Here is a 21,342-nt window from a genome sequence, read left to right on the forward strand (position 1 = left end):
ATTCAAAAGTGAGTTCATATTTATGTGTATAGCCTTATTTCTATACATACATACGTAAATATGTGTGTGTGTGTATGTATAAACACATGTACATATACTGTATATAAATATACACACATGCAAAGAGAGTGTGTTGAGGAATGTGTAGAATGCAATGAATGCGATGAAGGTTCGATTCCCGGGAGAAGCCATTTACAATAATAATGATAAGAAGAAGAACAACAGCAACAACAACAACAACAAGATTGAAGTTTAATATTTCTGGAAATATTTATTTGTCATAATGAAAGAAAGCAAAAGATTGACGTCCAGGAATAATTCCAAAAACCATCAAAGAATTTTCTGAAACATCCAAACCAAAAACTTCACAGACTTCATTATCATCCCATCTGAAGAGTAAATATTTTGGATTATCTTTTAATCCCCAGATTATAATATCTTCACATGTTTCCTCTTCATTACCTTCAGATGTTTCCTCTTCAATATGTCGAGGTATTTCGTAAATATTGTTGTCTACATCTGTTATATAAACATATTCACCATTTATGGTTAAATGAAGTCTTGGAATATATTCCAGACCAAAATACATTCTTCCTCCTTCTATTCTTATCCTCCTCACCAAAGACTTTTCCCTGAACCATTCCACAAAAAACCAACAATCCCACCTTCCAGACTCCTTCAACTCCCTCCTCATAACAACAACATCACCAAAAGATGTGACTCCCACACCATCCACCCCTTCGTCTCCCTCAAACCTTCCCCCTCTCCCCATCTCCCCCCTACACACTTCATCTTTACATTTCCCATCTTTCATATCAAACACATCCACATAATAAGGGTCAAAGATGCTGGGGTCTTTGCAACAATAGTAAACCTTGTTGTTGTACCCTATTCTTTCGTATTTCTTGTCTCTCTCTTCTTGAGTCATGTCTCTAATATAATGACCACCACACACGAGTTGATTGTCGTTGTATTTATAAATCTTGTTGTAGGATTTCTCAGTTCTGATGGTTTTTAAACGACAGAGATCCCTGTTGAAGACCCTCATTTCCTTCCCAAAGGCGACAATGAAACATTCATCTGTCCACCGACAAATGTCCAGTGGTTCTTCTTGTTGTTGTTCATGTTGAAGTATGTCCACTGTTGTTGTTGTTGTTGTTGTTGTTCTGATTAATGTGAAACTTTCTCGAAACATCAACACACTCACATTCTCATCTAACTTAATTAGTTTACTCCTCCGGTCCCTAATGCCCCTAAAATCATAATCTATAGGTTCCTCGAATGCAGGAATGCAAAAAGGGACCATTGCTGTTCTATATGGAAGTCTCCTCACTGATATTTCATCAATTCCTGAATTATCAATCTCCGCTATGTAATTACCACATCTCACCTTTAATCTACCTTTACTAATTATTTCACCTGATTCACCTCTTCTTCCAACATCTCCATCTCCATCTCCTCTGTATTCCAATTTACTAATTAATTCATTACTGAATATTTCCCCAGATGTAATGGAAGGGAAACAAAGACCAGAATCAAGATTTAATAAAGACACAGATTCCAGAACCTTCACTTGGTCCCCATCAATCTTTATGCAATGACATTCAATCAATTCAATATGTTGACACCAGTAAATACCCCCCACTTTTCTCCATATTACACCATAAGGGACGAGACTTGTCCAAGCTTTAGATGTCTTCAAATCTTCTCCATTCAGTTGAAATATTTCTTTTCTTTTAGGAACCGTGGCCATTATGTGTTTTCCTTGTGTAAAACACACACCACCAACTAAACTTGCCACATTTCTGTGACATAGCAGCTCCCCGTCTTCATCAAATATTTTAACAGTTCCATTATTGGCTTTTTCACACACAACTGTCTTTCCTTCATCAGAAATATCAAAATCTTTTACTTGAACAGCAAATTCGTCTGTTTGTAAACGAGCAACAGGGAAGCTTTCTCGATTCACCATAAACAACCCTTCAACATACAATTCCTTCCCCATTACCCCCCAGGGGCTTCCAACAAACCTTGGTCCTTTACAGTTCATACTGGAGAAATGTACTGCATGTTTATAAATTCTTTCATTTAAAAATATTCTCTTGTATTCCCCATCCTGGGTCAAACACAAAATGTTTCTATATCGAGATAAACCAAAATATTTCTCCCACCCACCATGAATGTACAAAAAACTGTCATCAATTGCCATCCTGTCATCATCAAAAGAATAACACAACATGTAGTGTCTGACTGAATGTAAATATTGACCATCACTGTTGAAGAAAATTATGAATCTTCTGTTGAAGACAATGATGACATCTTCAGCAGTAACTTTAATATCCTTGATGTCATCATAATAATATTTTCCATCTCCTTTTCTCGTTATTAATGGTTCAGGTATGTCTATTTGTTTTATTTCCTTCACACTCGAATGTATCTCATCAATATCAACAAAATACAAATGACTTCCATCTCTCCTTTTACTAAGAACCAGTTGATTGTTTGATAAAGAAGCCACACAATCATAATTATTTCTCGTTTGGTAAATTACCAACGACAATGGAAATTCCACTTTTAATGTCAGCAATTGGGATTTATTATCATCATCTTCATCATCCCAACTCGTAATGACCAATGTGTTTGACTGCCATCGACACATTTTAATTTTGTTATAAACATTCCATTTGATAGAATCCAAAAGTTGACCATCCAATGTGAATATCTTAATGTTTCCATTCTTCTCGTCCCATCCTGCAATCAGATTATTTTCAGTTATAACCAAACGATTAATCTCCACTGGTTCTTTGTCTCCCAAATGTTTAGGGAGAGGAATATGTCTGCCTTTATCAGAAACTGTCAGATCCTGTAGATATAAAGAACAAGACAACATTTCACTGACAGAAATGTGTCTGGAAAATACATCTACCAGGTTGATATAATAATTAAGTTGATTATTTGTAACGAGATCATTAACCAACAAATTATGATCGTTTATAGCAAACATACGGCTGTTCTCTATAAGATATACAAACATTTGGTCAATAGATCCACCGTAGAGATTGAGGGGACGTTTCACTTGGGACATTAAAACACTGGGGACCATCTTAATTCTATGAGGTTGATGACTGACATGACCACCACTACTAATGTGCTTGAAGACAGCTTCTGGTTGGGACTCTAAACCACTGGACACCATCTCAATACTACTACTACTACTACCATCACTGCCACTACTCTGACGACGTGCACTGCCATGACCACCACCATCTATTCTAGTGTTGTACTGAAATACTTTTCCCCTAGTAACAATTAATAGCTTCTTTGTTTTCTTGTCTATTGATAATGATTTCACAAAAAAAGGGATATTAATTGTCTTAATTGTTTCAACTTGATTATAATAATTGATGGCTAAAATATCTAAATGGGATGGTTTATCACAATAACAAACAATTTCCCCTTCACCCATCTTACACACCCGTACATAAGGCTGCCTTAATGATACACTTCTCACTGTCTTTGATAGGTTTCCAATGACCCTTAATTGTTTCTGTAGGGGTAATGTGACACCTATTTGATGAGAATCCCATCGACATATATCCGTAGCTGGAGACGGCAGAGATAATCTCGTCACAATGTCTCCTTCATTAGAAATGTATAACAAGCAATCATGGTTGATGTCGGACACCACCAACTGTCCATTCTCCAGATTACATATTTCGCCAATGACAAGTTTTTTGTCATTCTTCTTGTCTTTGAGTCGTAGATTTAGATTTCTGATATAAGGATTTTTCAGGTGTAAACAACAGCCAGACGACCGGTCCTGATACTTGTAAAGAAGGACCCTGTTGAGTTGAGTGTCCGGTAGATAAAGAGTTCCTTGGAAAACAGCAATGTGAGGGTGAACTGGGAAAGGCAGTTGCCACTGCCATTTCATTTCTCCATATATATCATAACATATCAGAATAGAGTGTCTCTTGAAGAGGACATAAAAATAAACATTATCAGAGTAGATGTGATGAGGGTAGCCATAGAATGGAAGGTATTTTTGAAAAAGTTCTTCACCACATGTCGAATAAAATACCATTTTATTTTCCCTTCCATCTACGACTACAAAATTAATTGGAGTTGCAGCAATGGTGACGTTAGAATGTCCCAGAGAAATTCTTTCAATAATGTCAACATTATCTTCGTTGATCAATAGGATATGGACCTCATTTTTGTTTTCAGTGGTGGTCACAGCTAAACACCTATTTGATACAATATGACATATTTCCATGTAATCAGTTTGGACCTTTATTAAAGGGCCTTTTCTTAGTTCAGGACAGGTGATACACTGAAATCCTTTCATTTCACGATAAAATACCAGGAATTTGCTTCTGTTTATTCTACAATAGAAAGAAGGAAGCTCAAGGAAAACTAAATTATTTTGGCTAATTGTTGACAAACTACGGCACTAATTTTATTCAAGGGAATAGATCCCATGACACCGTTAGGACATGTTGTTTACATTCCACGGCAGTAATTGTTTTCACCTCAATAGACGTCAGTGATTGGTTGAAATTACCGAAATACGACAATTTTTTTTACATGAATACAAAAATTTTTATCTGTTCTATAAGACAAAATATACAAGTATACGAAGTTTGAAAGTGTTTCGTTACCAAAGACACTACATAAAACATAAATGAAAAGTGGCGCCTGCCAAATCAGAAGGATCCCTTTAGGGTTAGGGTCACGGTCTTAGGGTTAGTGTTGGGGAAAAAAAGTCATAATTGAAGAAGTTGGGGAAGAAAATTTCACAATGCCGATTTTTGGCAATTTTCCGGAACCTCCGTATCCGAAAACGGGGATTTTTGGCAAAAGAATTACAAAATTGAACAAATTTGGGATAAAATAGCGGGGAGGGACGGGCGGAAGTATTTCCCGTTCACGGATAAATACATACATACAGACACACACACACACAAACAGGCGTGTATACACACACATAGACGCACCGACACATACATACACACACACACCAGACATCATTCGTCTTTACCCCCTCATTCCATCGATTTGTATGTAATACTCCTCTCTCTACCCCCTTTCTCTCTCTATAGATGTATGTAAATATTCACACACACTTACATATATCTGTTTTACCACAAATAAATCATTTCCCGCTTTTTTCCCCTCGTTTTTGTCATTGAAATTGTCGTTGCTAGGCAACAGACATACTTAATTGAACGGGAAACGGCAGAAGTTATAGAGAGACTCCAGACTGGGCGGCTTTTGTGCTACCACATCAGAAATATCATCAGATCTCCTTAAGCATGGGTGGTCACAGGTGGATTTCATCCGTCCTTTTTCTTACCGCCTTTGTGGCATTCTTTCGCTATTAATACTCCGACTGTCAACGTCCACGTGCGTTTGTTTACATCAATTCGGCATTTTCCGTAAGGAAAGACGGAAAGGACGTATATATATATGTGTTTGTATGTACATATATATATATAGTTTAACGTTTTTTTTTGTGATGGCCTGTACCCATATATGCATGTATGTATACATATAGATGTAGGTATGTACATATATGTATGTATCGATATATGCATATATAGAAAGAAAGAGAGATAGATAGAGAGAGAGAAAGCGAGAGATAACTGATATGTGTTTTTAAAGGAGGGAGAAAGAGAGATAGAGAGAGAGAGAAAGCGAGAGATAGATAGATAGATAGAGAAAGCGAGAGATAACTGGCATGTATTCTTAAAAGAGGGGGAAAGAGAGATAGATAGATAGAGAGAGAGAGTGAGAAAGCGAGAGTTAACTGATATGTGTTTTTAAAGGGGGGAGAAAGAGATAGATAAATAGAGAGAGAGAGAGAGAGAAAGCGAGAGATAACTGGCATGTATTCTTAAGAGAGGAGGAAAGAGAGAGAGAGAGAGAAGGAGAGAGAGAGAGAAAGAGAGAGAGAGAGAAAGCGAGAGATAACTGATATGTGTTTTTAAAGGAGGGAGAAAGAGATAGATAGATAGAGAGAGAGAGAGAGAGAGAGAAAGCGAGAGATGACTTATATGAGTTTTTAAGAGAGGGAGAAAGAGAGAGATAGATAGATAGATAGAGAAAGTGAGAGATAGATAGATAGAGAAAGCGAGAGATAACTGGCATGTATTCTTAAGAGAGGGAGAAAGAGAGATAGATAGAGAGAGAGAGAGAGATAAAGCGAGAGATAACTAATATGTGTTTTTAAAGGAGGGAGAAAGACGTAGATAGATAGATAGAGAAAGCGAGAGATAACTGGCATGTATTCTTAAGAGAGGAGGAAAGAGAGAGAGAGAGAGAAGGAGAGAGAGAGAGAAAGAGAGAGAGAGAGAAAGCGAGAGATAACTGATATGTGTTTTTAAAGGAGGGAGAAAGAGATAGATAGAGAAAGTGAGAGATAGATAGAGAGAGAGAAAGCGAGAGATAACTGGCATGTATTCTTAAGAGAGGGAGAAAGAGAGATAGATAGAGAGAGAGAGAGAAAGCGAGAGATGACTGATATGTGTTTTTAAAGGAGGGAGAAAGAGATAGATAAATAGAGAGAGAGAGATAGAGAGAGAGAGAGAGAGAAGGAGAGAGAGAGAGAGAGAGAAAGAGAGAGAGAGAGAGAAAGCGAGAGATACCTGATATGTGTTTTTAAAGGAGGGAGAAAGAGAGAGATAGATAGAGAGAGAGAGAGAAAGCGAGAGATGACTTATATGTGTTTTTAAAGGAGGGAGAAAGAGAGAGATAGATAGATAGAGAAAGCGAGAGATAACTGGCATGTATTCTTAAGAGAGGGAGAAAGAGAGATAGATAGAGAGAGAGAGAGAGAAAGCGAGAGATGACTGATATGTGTTTTTAAAGGAGGGAGAAAGAGATAGATAAATAGAGAGAGAGAGATAGAGAGAGAGAGAGAGAGAGAAGGAGAGAGAGAGAGAGAGAGAAAGAGAGAGAGAGAGAGAAAGCGAGAGATACCTGATATGTGTTTTTAAAGGAGGAAGAAAGCGAGAGATAGAGAGAGAGAAAGCGAGAGATGACTTATATGTGTTTTTAAGAGAGGGAGAAAGAGAGATAGATAGAGAGAGAGAGAGAGAAAGCGAGAGATGACTGATATGTGTTTTTAAAGGAGGGAGAAAGAGATAGATAGATAGATAGAGAAAGTGAGAGATAGATAGAGAGAGAGAGTTGCATCTTTTCTTTTTCCCTGCTGTCTGCTCCCTAACAGGTCAGAGCTGTCGCTGACTAACGTCCTTTCCCTCTTTCCTTACGGAAATTGCCGAATCGATGTAAAGAAACGCTGAAGCCAAAAGGACGATTGGTATCGAAAGATCGCCGGTGATGGGGATGGTGGTGGTGGGGGTGCTAATGATGATGGTGGCGGTGGTGGCGGAAGGAGGAGGCGGCGGCGGTGGTTGTCGTCTGCGGCTGCTGCTGATGTTTCCGGTGTTGCTTTCGGTCGTCTGCTTTTCAATGGAGAATCAATGATGCGAAAGTCACTGCTTTGCCACCAGACATACATTATACATACATGCATGCGTATACATACATATATATATATGTATATATACGTGTGTATATATATATATATATATATATATGTATATATGTATATATATTGTATGTATATAAATTCAAATTACGATGAACGTAAACAAACAAACGAAGGTTGCTTTCAGAAGCTTTGAGATGTCTTAGAAAGTGGAAGAAGTGATTTTCAATTCTCAATCGCAGAATAATGCTAATAATAAAGCCTGAACAGGAAAAACTACCCCCATTTTGAAGGGAAACAGTGTCGGCGGTTATACACACATGTATACACACACACACATATATATACACACTCACACACACATGTATATACACACACACATATATACATATATATACACACTCACACACATGTATATACACACACATATATACATATATATACACACTCACACACATGTATATACACACACATATATACATATATACACTCATACACATGTATATACACACACATATATACATATATATACACACTCACACACATGTATATACACACACACATATATACATATATACACTCATACACATGTATATACACACACATATATACATATACACACATGTATACACACACACATATATACACAGTCATACACATGTATATACACACACATTTCACACATGTATATATATAAACACACAAACATGTATATATAAACACATACATATACATACACATATATATTAACATACATATATACACACACATATACATATACACACAAACACACATGTATACACACACACACATGTATATATATACACACACACATGCATATATAAACGCACATATATATACATATATACACACTCACATGTATATAAACACACATATATACACACACACATATATAAACATACATATATACACACACATATATACATATACACACATGTATATATATAAACACACATACACACACACACATGCATATATAAACACACATATATACACACACACATGCATATATAAACACATATATATACATATATACACACTCACATGTATATAAACACACATATATACACACACATGAGGAATGTGTAGAATGCAAAGTATGCGATGCAGGTTCGATTCCCGGGTGAAGCCATTAATAATAATAATAATAATAAGAAGAAGAAGAAGAAGAAGAAGAAGAAGAAGAAGAAGAAGAAGAAGAAGAAGAAGATTGAAGTTTAATATTTCTGGAAATATTTATTTGTCAAAATGAAAGAAAGCAAAAGATTGAGGTCCAGGAATAATTCCAAAAACCATCAAAGAATTTTCTGAAACATCCAAACCAAGAACTTCACAGACTTCATTATCATAACTCCCGAGGAGTAAATATTTTGGATTATCTTCTAATGACCGGATTATAATATCTTCAGGTGTTTCCCCTTCAATATGTCCAGGTATTTCGTAAATATTGTTGTATAAATCTGTTATATAAACACATTCACCAATTATGGTTAAATGAGGTCTTGGAATATGAAATTCCACACCAACAAACATTATTCCTTCTTCTATTCTTATCCTCCTCACCAAAGACTTTTCCCTGAACCATTCCACAAAAAACCAAACATTCCAGCATCCAGCCAACTCCTCCAACTCCTCCTCCTTCAACTCCTCCACCCCCTTCAACTCCCTCCTCATAACAACAACATCACCAAAAGATGTGACTCCCACACCATCCACCCCTTCCTCTCCCTCAAACCTTCTCCATCTCTCCATCTCCCCCCTACACACTTCATCTTTACATTTCCCATCTTTCATATCAACCACATCCACATAATAAGGGTCAAAGATGTCGGGGTCTTTGCAACAATAGTAAACCTTGTTGTTCTTCAATATTCTTCCGTATTTCTTGTCTCTCTCTTCTTGAGTCATGTCTCTAATATAATGACCACCACACACGAGTTGATTGTCGTTGTATTTAGAAATCCTTTTGTAGTATTTCTCAGTTCTGATGGTCTTTAAACGACAGAGATCCCTGTTGAAGACCCTCATTTCCTTCCCAAAGGCCACAATGAAACATTCGTCTGTCCACCGACAAATGTCCAGTGGTTCTTCTTGTTGTTGTTCCTGTTGAAGTATGTCCACTGTTGTTGTTGTTGTTCTGATTAATGTGAGACTTTCTCGAAACATCAACACACTCACATTCTCATCTAACTTAATTAGTTTTCTGTTCAGGTCCCTAATGTCCCTATTATCATAACAAACAGGTTCCTCGATTGCAGGAATGGAAAAAGGGACCATTGCTGTTCTATATGGAAGTCTCCTCACTGATATTTCATCAATTCCTGAATTATCAATCTCCGCTATGTAATTACCACATCTCACCTTTAATCTACCTTTACTAATTATTTCACCTGATTCCCCTCTTCTTCCTCCATCTCCATCTCCATCTCCTCTGTATTCCAATTTATTAATTAATTCATTACCGAATATTTCCCCAGATGTAATGGAAGGGAAACAAAGACCAGAATCAAGATTTAATAAAGACACAGATTCCAGAACCTTCACTTGGTCCCCGTCAATCTTTATGCAATGACATTCAATCAATTCAATATGTTGACACCAGTAAATACCCCCCACTTTTCTCCATATTACACCATAAGGGACGAGACTTGTCCAAGCTTGAGATGTCTTCAAATCTTCTCCATTCAGTTGAAATATTTCTTTTCTTTTAGGAACCGTGGCCATTATGTGTTTTCCTTGTGTAAAACACACACCACCAACTAAACTTGCCACATTTCTGTGACATAGCAGCTCCCCGTCTTCATCAAATATTTTAACAGTTCCATTATTGGCTTTTTCACACACAACTGTCTTTCCTTCATCAGAAATATCAAAATCTTTTACTTGAACAGCAAATTCGTCTGTTTGTAAACGAGCAACCGGGAAGCTTTCTCGATTCACCATAAACAACCCTTCAACATACAATTCATTCCCCATTCCCTCCCAGGGGCTTCCAACAAACCTTGGTCCTTTACAGTTCATACTGGAGAAATGTACTTCATCTTTATAAATTCTTGCATTTAAAAATATTCTCTTGTATTCCCCATCCTGGGTCAAACACAAAATGTTTCTATATCGAGATAAACCAAAATATTTCTCCCACCCACCCTGAATGTACAAAAAACTGTCATCAATTGTCATCCTGTCATCATCAAAAGAATAATACTCAATGTAGTGTCTGACTGAATGTAAATATTGACCATCACTGGTGAAGAAAATGATGAATCTTCTGTTGAAGACAATGATGACATCTTCAGCAGTAACTTTAATATCCTTGATGTCATCAAAATAATAATCTCCATCTTCGCTTCTCGTTATTAATGGTTCAGGTATGTCTATTTGTTTTATTTCCTCCAAACTCGAATGTATCTCATCAATACCAACAAAATACAAATGACTTCCATCTCTCCTTTTACTAAGAACCAGTTGATTGTTTGATAAAGAAGCCACACAATGATAATTATTTCTCGTTTGGTAAATTACCAACGACAATGGAAATTCCACTTTTAATGTCAGCAATTGGGATTTATTATCATCATCTTCATCATCCCAACTCGTAATGACCAATGTGTTTGACTGCCATCGACACATTTTAATTTTGTTATAAACATTCCATTTGATAGAATCCAAAAGTTGACCATCCAATGTGAATATCTTAATGTTTCCATTCTTCTCGTCCCATCCTGCAATCAGATTATTTTCAGTTATAACCAAACGATTAATCTCCACTGGTTCTTTGTCTCCCAAATGTTGAGGGAGAGGAATATGTCTGCCTTTATCAGAAACTGTCAGATCCTGTAGATATAAGGAACAAGACAACATTTCACTGACAGAAATGTGTCTGGAAAATACATCTACCAGGTCGATATAATAATTAAGTTGATTATTTGTAACGAGATCATTAACCAACAAATTATGATCGTTTATAGCAAACATACGGCTGTTCTCTATAAGATATACAAACATTTGGTCAATAGATCCACCGTAGAGATTGAGGGGACGTTTCACTTGGGACATTAAAACACTGGGGACCATCTTAATTCTACGAGGTTGATGACTGACATGACCACCACTACTAATGTGCTTGAAGACAGCTTCTGGTTGGGAATCTAAACCACTGGACACCATCTCAATACTACTACTACTACTACCATCACTGCCACTACTCTGACGACGTGCACTGCCATGACCACCACCATCTATTCTAGTGTTGTACTGAAATGCTTTTCCCCTAGTAACAATTAATAGCTTCTCTGTTTTCTTGTCTATTGATAATGATTTCACAAAAAAAGGGATATTAATTGTCTTAATTGTTTCAACTTGATTATGATAATTGATGGCTAAAATATCTAAATGGGATGGTTTATCACAATAACAAACAATTTCACCTTCACCCATCTTACACACCCGTACATAAGGCTGCCTTAATGATACACTTCTCACTGTCTTTGATAGGTTTCCAATGACCCTTAATTGTTTCTGTAGGGGTAATGTGACACCTATTTGATGAGAATCCCATTGACATATATCCGTAGGTGGAGACGGCAGAGATAATCTCGACACAATGTCTCCTTCATTAGAAATGTATAACAAGCAATCATGGTTGATGTCGGACACCACCAACTGTCCATTCTCCAGATTACATATTTCGCCAATGACAAGTTTTTTGTCTTTCTCCTTTTCTTTGAGTCGTAGATTTAGGTTTCTGATATAAGGATTTTTCAGGTGTAAACCACAGCCAGACGACCGGTCCTGATACTTGTAAAGAAGGACCCTGTTGAGTTGAGTGTCCGGTAGATAAACAGTTCCTTGGAAAACAGCAATGTGAGGGTGAACAGGGAAAGGCAGTTGCCACTGCCATTTCATTTCTCCATATATATCATAACATATCAGAATAGAGTGTCTCTTGAAGAGGACATAAAAATAAACATGATCAGAGTAGATGTGATGAGGGTAGCCATAGAATGGAAGGTATTTTTGAAAAAGTTCTTCACCACATGTGGAATAAAATACCATTTTATTTTTGCTTCCATCTACGACTACAAAATTAATTGGTGTTGCAGCAATGGTGACGTTAGAATGTCCCAGAGAAATTCTTTCTATAATGTCAACATTATCTTCGTTGATCAATAGGATATGGACCTCATTTTTGTTTTCAGTGGTGGTCACAGCTAAACACCTATTTGATACAATATGGCATATTTTTATGTAATCAGTTTGGACCTTTATTAAAGGGCCTTTTCTTAGTTCAGGACAGGTGATATACTGAAATCCTTTCATTTCACGATAAAATACCAGGAATCTGTTTATGTTTATTCTACAATAGAAAGAAGGAAGCTCAAGGAAAACTAAATTATTTTGGCTAATTATTTCCTCATTATCAGTGAATAATTTAGCTTTCTTGTTTCTGTAAATTATTAATATAGAAGATGTAGACATAGGTAGAATATTTGTAATGTTGTTGCAATCCTCAATATCAATATAGTCTTTTAAACTGGGGGTATGTTGCTGGTGGTTGTATGACAGTTTGGGCCAAAAGTCTTCATTTATTTGAATGGCATGTGGTTTGCCAAAATAATCTGTTACCAAAATGGTATCTTTAGCAACAGAAATAGAACGGCATTTCCTGCCAATGTCCCTCTTTGTCACACCACCTTTAGTCGAAATCCTGTAAATGATCTGTCCCTGGAGGACATAGAAATAGCTTTGGAACCGAGAGATTTTACCTGGGAGGTGCAGAGAATGGGTCTCTACCTCCCATAACTGTTGGCCATCCATATTGTAACAGATTACTCTGTTAATACTGGAAAATGTAATTAAAAGTCTTTTTTGGACCCCTACAGCAATATCTGTTGGTGATTCTTTGGTAATGAATTGGTTCTGAATTTTGTTATTCTCCCAATCAATTTGGTAAACACTCTTACCAAACATTTCTACACCTATAAGTGTAGAATGTCCCAAATAACTCACCATATGTAACCCCAACTGTATCCTTTTAATCTTGAAACATGTGGGGCTGATAATAAGAATGAGTTTTCGGAACGGGAGGGTTGCTAGAACCATGTCTTCACCGATTCTTGTGAAACTGGTGACAGAAGATGGACAATGGACATCATTTCTGGCACCGTCTCTTGTCACACAACATATTGTCATACAATGGTGGGAATATGTTACTATTCCCTCCTCTATGATGACAATATTGGATATTGCTGTGATTTTGTCAAATTCTTCTCCAGATTCTTCGATTTTTGCTTCTCTGGTCACAACTGGGCAAAGAGGTCGAAATTTAGTGATTATTTTTGGTGGCTCAATGGTTTTGTGTTTGTCTTGTAGAATATTTCTCTTTAAATAGTGTTCCAGGAACAATTCTAGTTTTCCAAAAATAATAAATTCTTGATTGTAATCGATTTTTTTAATGTCTTTCATCAAAATTTCTATTCTCTGTGTAAAATCATTTAGAAAAGTATTTTTATCCATTCCTATACTTTTTAAAAAAATACAAATTTCTTCCCGAGAATTTATCAACAAATTCATTTTGTCTTCACATGCATTGAATCTTGTGTAAAATATGTGTTTGTCCAAAATATTTCGTCTTCCCATTATTTCCCTCTTTTCTTGCTCTCCTTTATGTTCTTTTTGTTTTGTTGTTGACTGTGACATTTCTCTCCTTGAACCATCATCTCTCTCATAGTTACGCCCTTTTGTTGTTGAGTCCCTTGAAGCCCTTTCCAGAGGGGTAGGTTTTGTTTGGTCTTCCATAGTGAATCTGTAATGAAATATAAGGAAAATATTTAACTTTGTGAAAATATTAAGGTTTCAGGGAGATGTTTACTTCATTATTTGAAACACACAAACAAAACATTTATGTATTTCTGTCAGCAAATTAATCTTGTCTAATTAATATTTAAACAACTTTCTGTTGGAATAATAATGATTAGAATTAAACACCTTATTACAATCTACTTTGAGATATATTAATAAGTTTCATTAATTACATGGAGTCTAAATATTAGCAATAATTATATTCACTGGAAATGATATTTTCGTTCAACATCACAAATTAATAGTCAAGTGTGGTTTAGATTTATTTAACGATAATTAGTCAAAGAGATTCCCCTGCTCCAAAATTATTCAATAACGAGACACTCTAAGCTGCAGAGGAAATTAACTTTAATTGGTATACATGCTATATTATGTCCCAACACACAACAATTATGTTCAAACTTCGTTAACATGGAGCAATTAGCAAAACATAGACTTTATGTTACATAGACATTTGTCAGATACAAGACAGACTGAACATTTTGCTAATTAGATGGAATATAAGTATTACTAATGATTATATGTGCTGGAAATGATGGGACCGTCATGGTTGGCTTGGTTTCCATCATATTTACCTGGATTAAGAGATATCAATATAGCTGGAGATGAAACTGTTCTTAATCTGACAAATGCTGTAAATCTCTCAACATTCCAATATAATCCACACAATTATCATAGACAACACTGATTAAACTTGGAAAGCTTATCAAAAGATGGGCTTTCATATAATCACACTGATACACAGCATGTTGAGAGGATCGTTATTATTTGTTCCTGATTGAGATAATAAAGATTGGTTAATGAATAAGCCTAATTAATGAAAGGTAGGTTCATCTTAATTATATTCAATGAGGGCAATATTCAGTTACATCAACCCCAATGCGTAACTGGTACTTGTTTAATCAACCCCAAAAGGATGAAAGGCAAAGTCGACCTCGGTGGAATTTGAACTCAGAACGTAGTGGCAGACGAGTCATAATGATAATGGTTTCAAATTTTAGCACAAGGCCAGCAAGTTCAGGGGAGGAGGTAAGCTGATTACATCGACCCCAGAACACAAAACGGACTTATTTTATCGACCCCGAAAGGATGAAAGTTGACGTCAGCAAAATTTGAACTCAAGACCATAAAGATGAACAAAATGCTGCCAAGCATTATTCCTGGCGTGCTAACGATTCTGCCAGCTCACCACCAATAATAATAATAATAACAACAACAACAACAACCCTACCTTTCCTATTTCATATCCTTCATATTTCCTCTTCTTTTACTTTCGTCTCTCTCTTTCATGCATTCACAGTTTCCTTTTAAACACCAACTTCAACATTTCATTTCTATTCCTTTACATTAACGTTTCTGTATTATTCGGTTGGTGCATAATTATTGCGGTTTGTTTTTTCAATAAAGTTTATTCAACAAAAACAATAACATTTAACAAAAACATATGTAAATGATTATTCTGGAGCGTATTCACCATCTACTTCAATTACTGCTTCCCATTTGCTTGGCAGCCAGTTGGAGTAATCATTTAAAGATGCTTCTGTTAAATGTTGTTATCGTTTTGTTGAATAAAATTTATTGAAAAAAAAAGCCGCAATTATTATGCACCAACCTAATGTGTGTGTGTGTGTATATACATGTCATCATCATCATCATCATCATCGTTTAACGTCCGCTTTCCATGCTAGCATGGGTTGGACGATTTGACTGAGGACTGGTGAAACCGGATGGCAACACCAGGCTCCAATCTAATTTGGCAGAGTTTCTACAGCTGGATGCCCTTCCTATATATATATATATATATATATATACATATATATATATTATATGTGTGTGTGTGTATCTATCTATCTATATATATAAATGGAGCAAAACACATATAATCCATAAGTTCCTTTTTAATTATATGCGTTTTGCTCCATTTATTATTATTCTTTATATCTACTCAAAATACATCACTTTAATATGAAATTTCTACCCATTAACTGATATCCCAGTTTTTGTGTGATTTTTGCTACCCTGGTAACTATTAACATATTTGCATTATCGAAGTTTTTCAACCAAGATAATATTAATAAATACATAAATTAATATATATATATATGTATATATATATATATACATACATATATATATATATATATATATCAACAATTGCAGTATGGAAGGTGTTTATAAGCCATTTAAAAAACACTCAGAAACTGTTAGATTTACTTCAACATTTAAATTTAATTTGTCAAGATATTTTCGTTGCTTTGAGACTGAGACTCGTTCCCTGCAGCACAGAATTTTGTCAGGGAACAGGTCGCGGTCTCAAAGCGACAAAAATAATTTCACAAATTAAATTTAAATGTTCAAGTGAATCTAATGGTTTTAAATGGCTTATAAACATCTTCCCTGCTGCAATTGTTTTCGTTTCAGCACAAGATTCCAGAACAGGTCACTTGCTATGCAAGTACATCTCAATAATATATACATATATATATATATATGTATATATATATATATATATATATATATACACACACACACATATAGCCTGGTGCAGCCATCTAGCTCACCAGTCCACAGACAAACCATCCAACCCATGCCAGCATGGAAAGCAGACATTAAACGATGATGATGATATATATATATATATATATATATATATATTCTTGTACTTGTTTCAGTCATTTGACTGTGGCCATGCTGGAGCACTGCGTTTTGTCAAGCAAATCAACCCCAGGACTTATTCTTTGTAAGAAAAGTCCTTATTCTATTGGTTCCTTTAGCTGAACTGCTAAGTTATGGGGATGTAAACACACCAACATTGGTTGTCAAGCTATGTTGGTCGGACAGACACATAAATACATCCATAAACATATATGACAGGCTTCTTTCAGTTTCTGTCTACCAGTTCCACCCCCAAGGTTTTGGTCAGCCCAAGGCTATACTAGAAGACACTTAGGCAAGGTGCCATGCTGTGGGACTGAACCCGGAACCATGTGGTTGGGAAGCAAGCTTCTTGCCACACAGCATCTCCCATGCATATATCTATATATATATATATAGATATATATATATATATATATATATATATATATATATATATATATATATATATATATATACCACAGATTGACAAACCCAAAGATCCTGACTCCATACATCAGAAGCGTAGTAGAAGCAATGGCAGTGGCCAGATGGGTGTGTCTTTGAGACTGGAGCCTTAAATGGCTGCAAAGGTGGCAGGGACAACTACAACAGTTGTAGCAGTCTTGATAATATAGAAAAGGAGAAGAACGATGAAAGAGGGAAGAAATGGATGAAGAGGAGGCAAGTAAATAAAAACTGGGTCTACATTGATGGAAAATAAGTTGAAAAACAGCCTCAGAAGATCTGACCTCTGTGGCTGTGTTTAAAATCGAAAGTGGTCAACCAGATGACATAAGATGTAGAATGACTGGAAGACATTTGAAATCTGGGGGGAGCCTTTCTCTCTACATGTGTAACCCCTGCCAATGTCTTCCACATAGAAAGAAAGAAGTGGTTGAAGAGGAAGATGAACACAACAATGATGACAAATGTACTCCAGTACTTGACTGGTTCTTTATCAATCATAATATAAACTAAAGCTGACCTCACTAGGTATTGAACTCAGGGCACCAGAGAAAATACTGGAAACAGTCTTTTTCTAAAATGTGTTAATGCCTTTGCCAACTGACCCCTTTTTACATGAATAAGTTCACTTGTGTTACTGTTTGATTTCTATGAATATATTATTGCTTGAGAGAGCATCATTAGGGAAACATAGCCAGGTTGTACCTTGGCCAGGTAATAACAAATCATTAATTACATTTTACACAGGTGTATGTTCATTGGTGTATCTGATGTCACCTTGGAATTGCTTGATTTTTAGACATTTCTCTTGCTTTACTTCAAGAAATATACAAATTTATAACATGGATTATTCTTTCAAATACAATATTTAAATGTAATTTATGAAAATGTATTAAAAATATAATCTTTTTAAATTTCATAGAATGTTTAACCTTTGTAATGCCAAAATACAATTTATAAAGTTGAAACATTAAAACATTAAAATCATTTTTGTAAACAGTAAATATATTTGAAATGCAAGAAATATATTTGTTTAAAATATATTAAAACTATGGCTTCTATTGTTGATGTTTAACTGAAGGTTAATTCTTGTCTAGCAACGCTATAGTCAAAAACACTCCAGCCATGACCCTCCTATAAGTTGTCATGATTGAATGTTTTTAGGAGCATTTTAGGGACTGTGTTGTTGGTTTTGTAATAGAGTTTATAATAATTGCAGACAATGTGAAATAATTCTCAGGAGCCATCCCTCTGGTAAATAATATCGAAGATGGTGAGAAAACATATTTATATTTAATACATTCCACATTAAAAAGGTTGATGTAGGATAAAAATGAGCTGAGAGAGAAAATATATGTTGCCACCAAATTGTTTAATATTTAAACATTTCTTCTTGTTTGCTTCGAGATATAAAATAGAAATGAAATCACCAGAACAATTCCATTTACATACAAAGTTTAATATTAAAATTTAAAAATCAGTTTAAAAAATTGATTGAAAGAAGAAAAAGATCAATTAGTCATCATTAGAATGGGATTTATACTGACTCTTTGTGTTCTGGGTTCAAATTCTGGCAAGGTCAACTTGGACTTTTATTATGCAGGGGTTAATAATTTAAATACTAGTTTCAGAGGGTAGAATTAAATACTGGACAAGATGCCTTGTAGTATGTAATGTGGTTGTTTGTAATCTGAGTTCAAATCCCATTGCGGGCACCCTAGGTTGCAGACTTAATCTATCGCCTAATTTCACGCCATCAGCTGGCCCCTGAGCTGATTTTAGCAGAGGATTTCTCTTTTCTATGCACTCACGTTGGGCCTCTTGTCTTGAGAATGCTTTTCTCCCACTCACCACTGTCAGAGACCCTGGAAAAAGAAAGGGTCATATGCAGGGCCCTTCTCCCTCGACCATGCTTTAAAAGAATTAAGTTTACAAAAAACAAATGAATCTGCCATAAAATTAATTTACAAATTTTAAATTTCACTTGGGACTTAGGAATCCACTGTAAACTACTTAAAATTGTGTATCCTTAGATGAACATATCCGTTCCTTTAATTTCCATCAAATAGTTTTGACATAGTTACAACCAAACCATACTTTATATTATATTCTGGAAATGAAATGTTTTACTTGTGATGTAACACTGTAAAATGTTTAAACAATGTCTTGTCTATAAAATGGTGTGGGAAAATAAAACAATATCTATATAACAGTATATTTATGTTTGAAATAATTCAAATGAATGTTTAGCAATGTAAATGTGTTGGTAAATTGTGTGTTAGATAAATATCAGAAGAATATTATTTACCAGAGTCAGTTATTGGGTCTTGATTTCGGCTTGAAGTCTTTCTATCTCAGAAATATTCTGTGAGTCTGCTTCGCTCGAATAGCAATGAAAATATGGCAACAGTTAAGAGGATACTTATAATATATCAGGGAGTAGTAGGCATTGCCTCCTCGTGTGTGTATTTATATATATGTGTGTGTGTGTGTGTGTGTATGCATCTGTATGTATGAATGTATATATAGATGGATATACACATGTTTATACATAAACGTCTGTGTGTATATACATATGTGTGTGTGTGTGTGTGTGTGTGTATAGGCACAGCAGTGGCTGTGTAGTAAGTAGATTGCTTACTAACCACATGGTTCTGGGTTCAGTCCTACTGCATGGCACATTGGGCAAGTGACTTCTACTATAGCCTTGGGCCAACCAAAGCCTTGTGAGTAGATTTGGTAGATGGAAACTGATAGAAGCCCATTGTATATATATATATATATATATGAAAGGTGAACTGAAGCAAGTAAAAGAATATCAGTGAATGAGTGAGAACTTTACACAATATCAAAATTTGGTAGAAATAATAAAGAAATTTTCCTGAAATAACATTCTACCGTCTCATAAGCACACACACGCACACACACACACACACATAAATATACATAGATATGCTTATTTTTATATGTATGTGTATATATTTATATATACATGTATGTGTAAAAATCCAGGTTTCATGACAGTAACACAACTACGGAGTTACCGTTGTGAAACCGGCATTTCTTATGCTTGAAGAATGTCGGTATTGGTCTGGAATCCAACAGCCTAGAGCTCTGGTGGAGTTTCTCTGGAAATAATCAACGAGGAACTAACTTATGTATATGTGTGCATATATATATATATATATATGTGTGTGTGTGTGTGTATGTATGTATAGTGAGAGGGAGACAATAACAGATAGCTGGCATTTCTTAAATAGGACCCAAATTTTGGCAATTTAGTCAAGAACAGGATTCTGTTTCAGTATGAACATAGTAATTATCTCTTTAATTACTTCAAATTAGGTGTAATCATTTGATTTCTGTGTTTAATTTCAGACTTCGTATATGGGATTAATATTTATATCTGGAAGAGCATTATTATCCTCTCATTGCATTCATCATCTCAACTTGAATTTTTCTTACAAGTTTTCTAGTCTCTGCTCTACAGGTTACATAATCCACTGCATTCAGATATATTCATCAACACACACACACACAATTCTGCTGTTTTCATTTGCTCCACCCTTCTCCTCAAAGACATCTCACTTCTTTCTTGTCCACTACCAAGCAAACCGAAACATGTCCTGCTTCTCATCATTATCTTACAGAACTGCTGCACACAGCTTATATATTCTCTTATTCCCCCTGTAATGTCTTTTCAAATGTTTCAGCCTCCATCTACCAAATCACACTCATACATGTCCATATAGATTATATCATCATCATCATCATCGTTTAACGTCTGCTTTCCATGCTGGCATGGGTTGAACGGTTTAACTGAGGACTGGCAAGCCAGAAGGCTGCACCAGGCTCCAATCTGA

General features: G+C 35.6%; 2 protein-coding genes across 2 annotated transcripts; both read right to left on the minus strand.

Annotated features, from left to right (window-relative positions):
- Positions 1-245: 245 nt before the first annotated feature.
- LOC149130640 (uncharacterized) lies at positions 246-4,363 on the minus strand. Its single transcript, XM_089344386.1, has one exon. The coding sequence runs from the start codon at positions 4,346-4,348 to the stop codon at positions 272-274; it is 4,077 nt and encodes a 1,358-aa protein (XP_089200512.1). The 5' UTR covers positions 4,349-4,363; the 3' UTR covers positions 246-271.
- Positions 4,364-8,726: 4,363 nt separating this feature from the next.
- LOC149130641 (uncharacterized) lies at positions 8,727-19,928 on the minus strand. Its single transcript, XM_089344384.1, has 2 exons — positions 19,788-19,928; positions 8,727-14,321 (listed from the first exon to the last, which is right to left on the minus strand). Exon 2 carries the CDS (start codon positions 14,312-14,314, stop codon positions 8,753-8,755), a length of 5,562 nt encoding a protein of 1,853 aa, XP_089200510.1. The 5' UTR covers positions 14,315-14,321; positions 19,788-19,928; the 3' UTR covers positions 8,727-8,752.
- Positions 19,929-21,342: the final 1,414 nt, after the last annotated feature.

This window comes from Octopus bimaculoides, chromosome 28, assembly GCF_046866305.1.
Source record: "Octopus bimaculoides isolate indiv1 chromosome 28, ASM4686630v1, whole genome shotgun sequence".
Lineage (NCBI taxonomy): Eukaryota > Metazoa > Mollusca > Cephalopoda > Octopoda > Octopodidae > Octopus > Octopus bimaculoides.

Coding starts and splice junctions, on each gene's coding strand:
- LOC149130640 (XM_089344386.1), bottom strand. CDS start 4,348: ATGAAAGGATTTCAGTGTATCACCTGTCCTGAACTAAGAAAAGGCCCT.
- LOC149130641 (XM_089344384.1), bottom strand. CDS start 14,314: ATGGAAGACCAAACAAAACCTACCCCTCTGGAAAGGGCTTCAAGGGAC.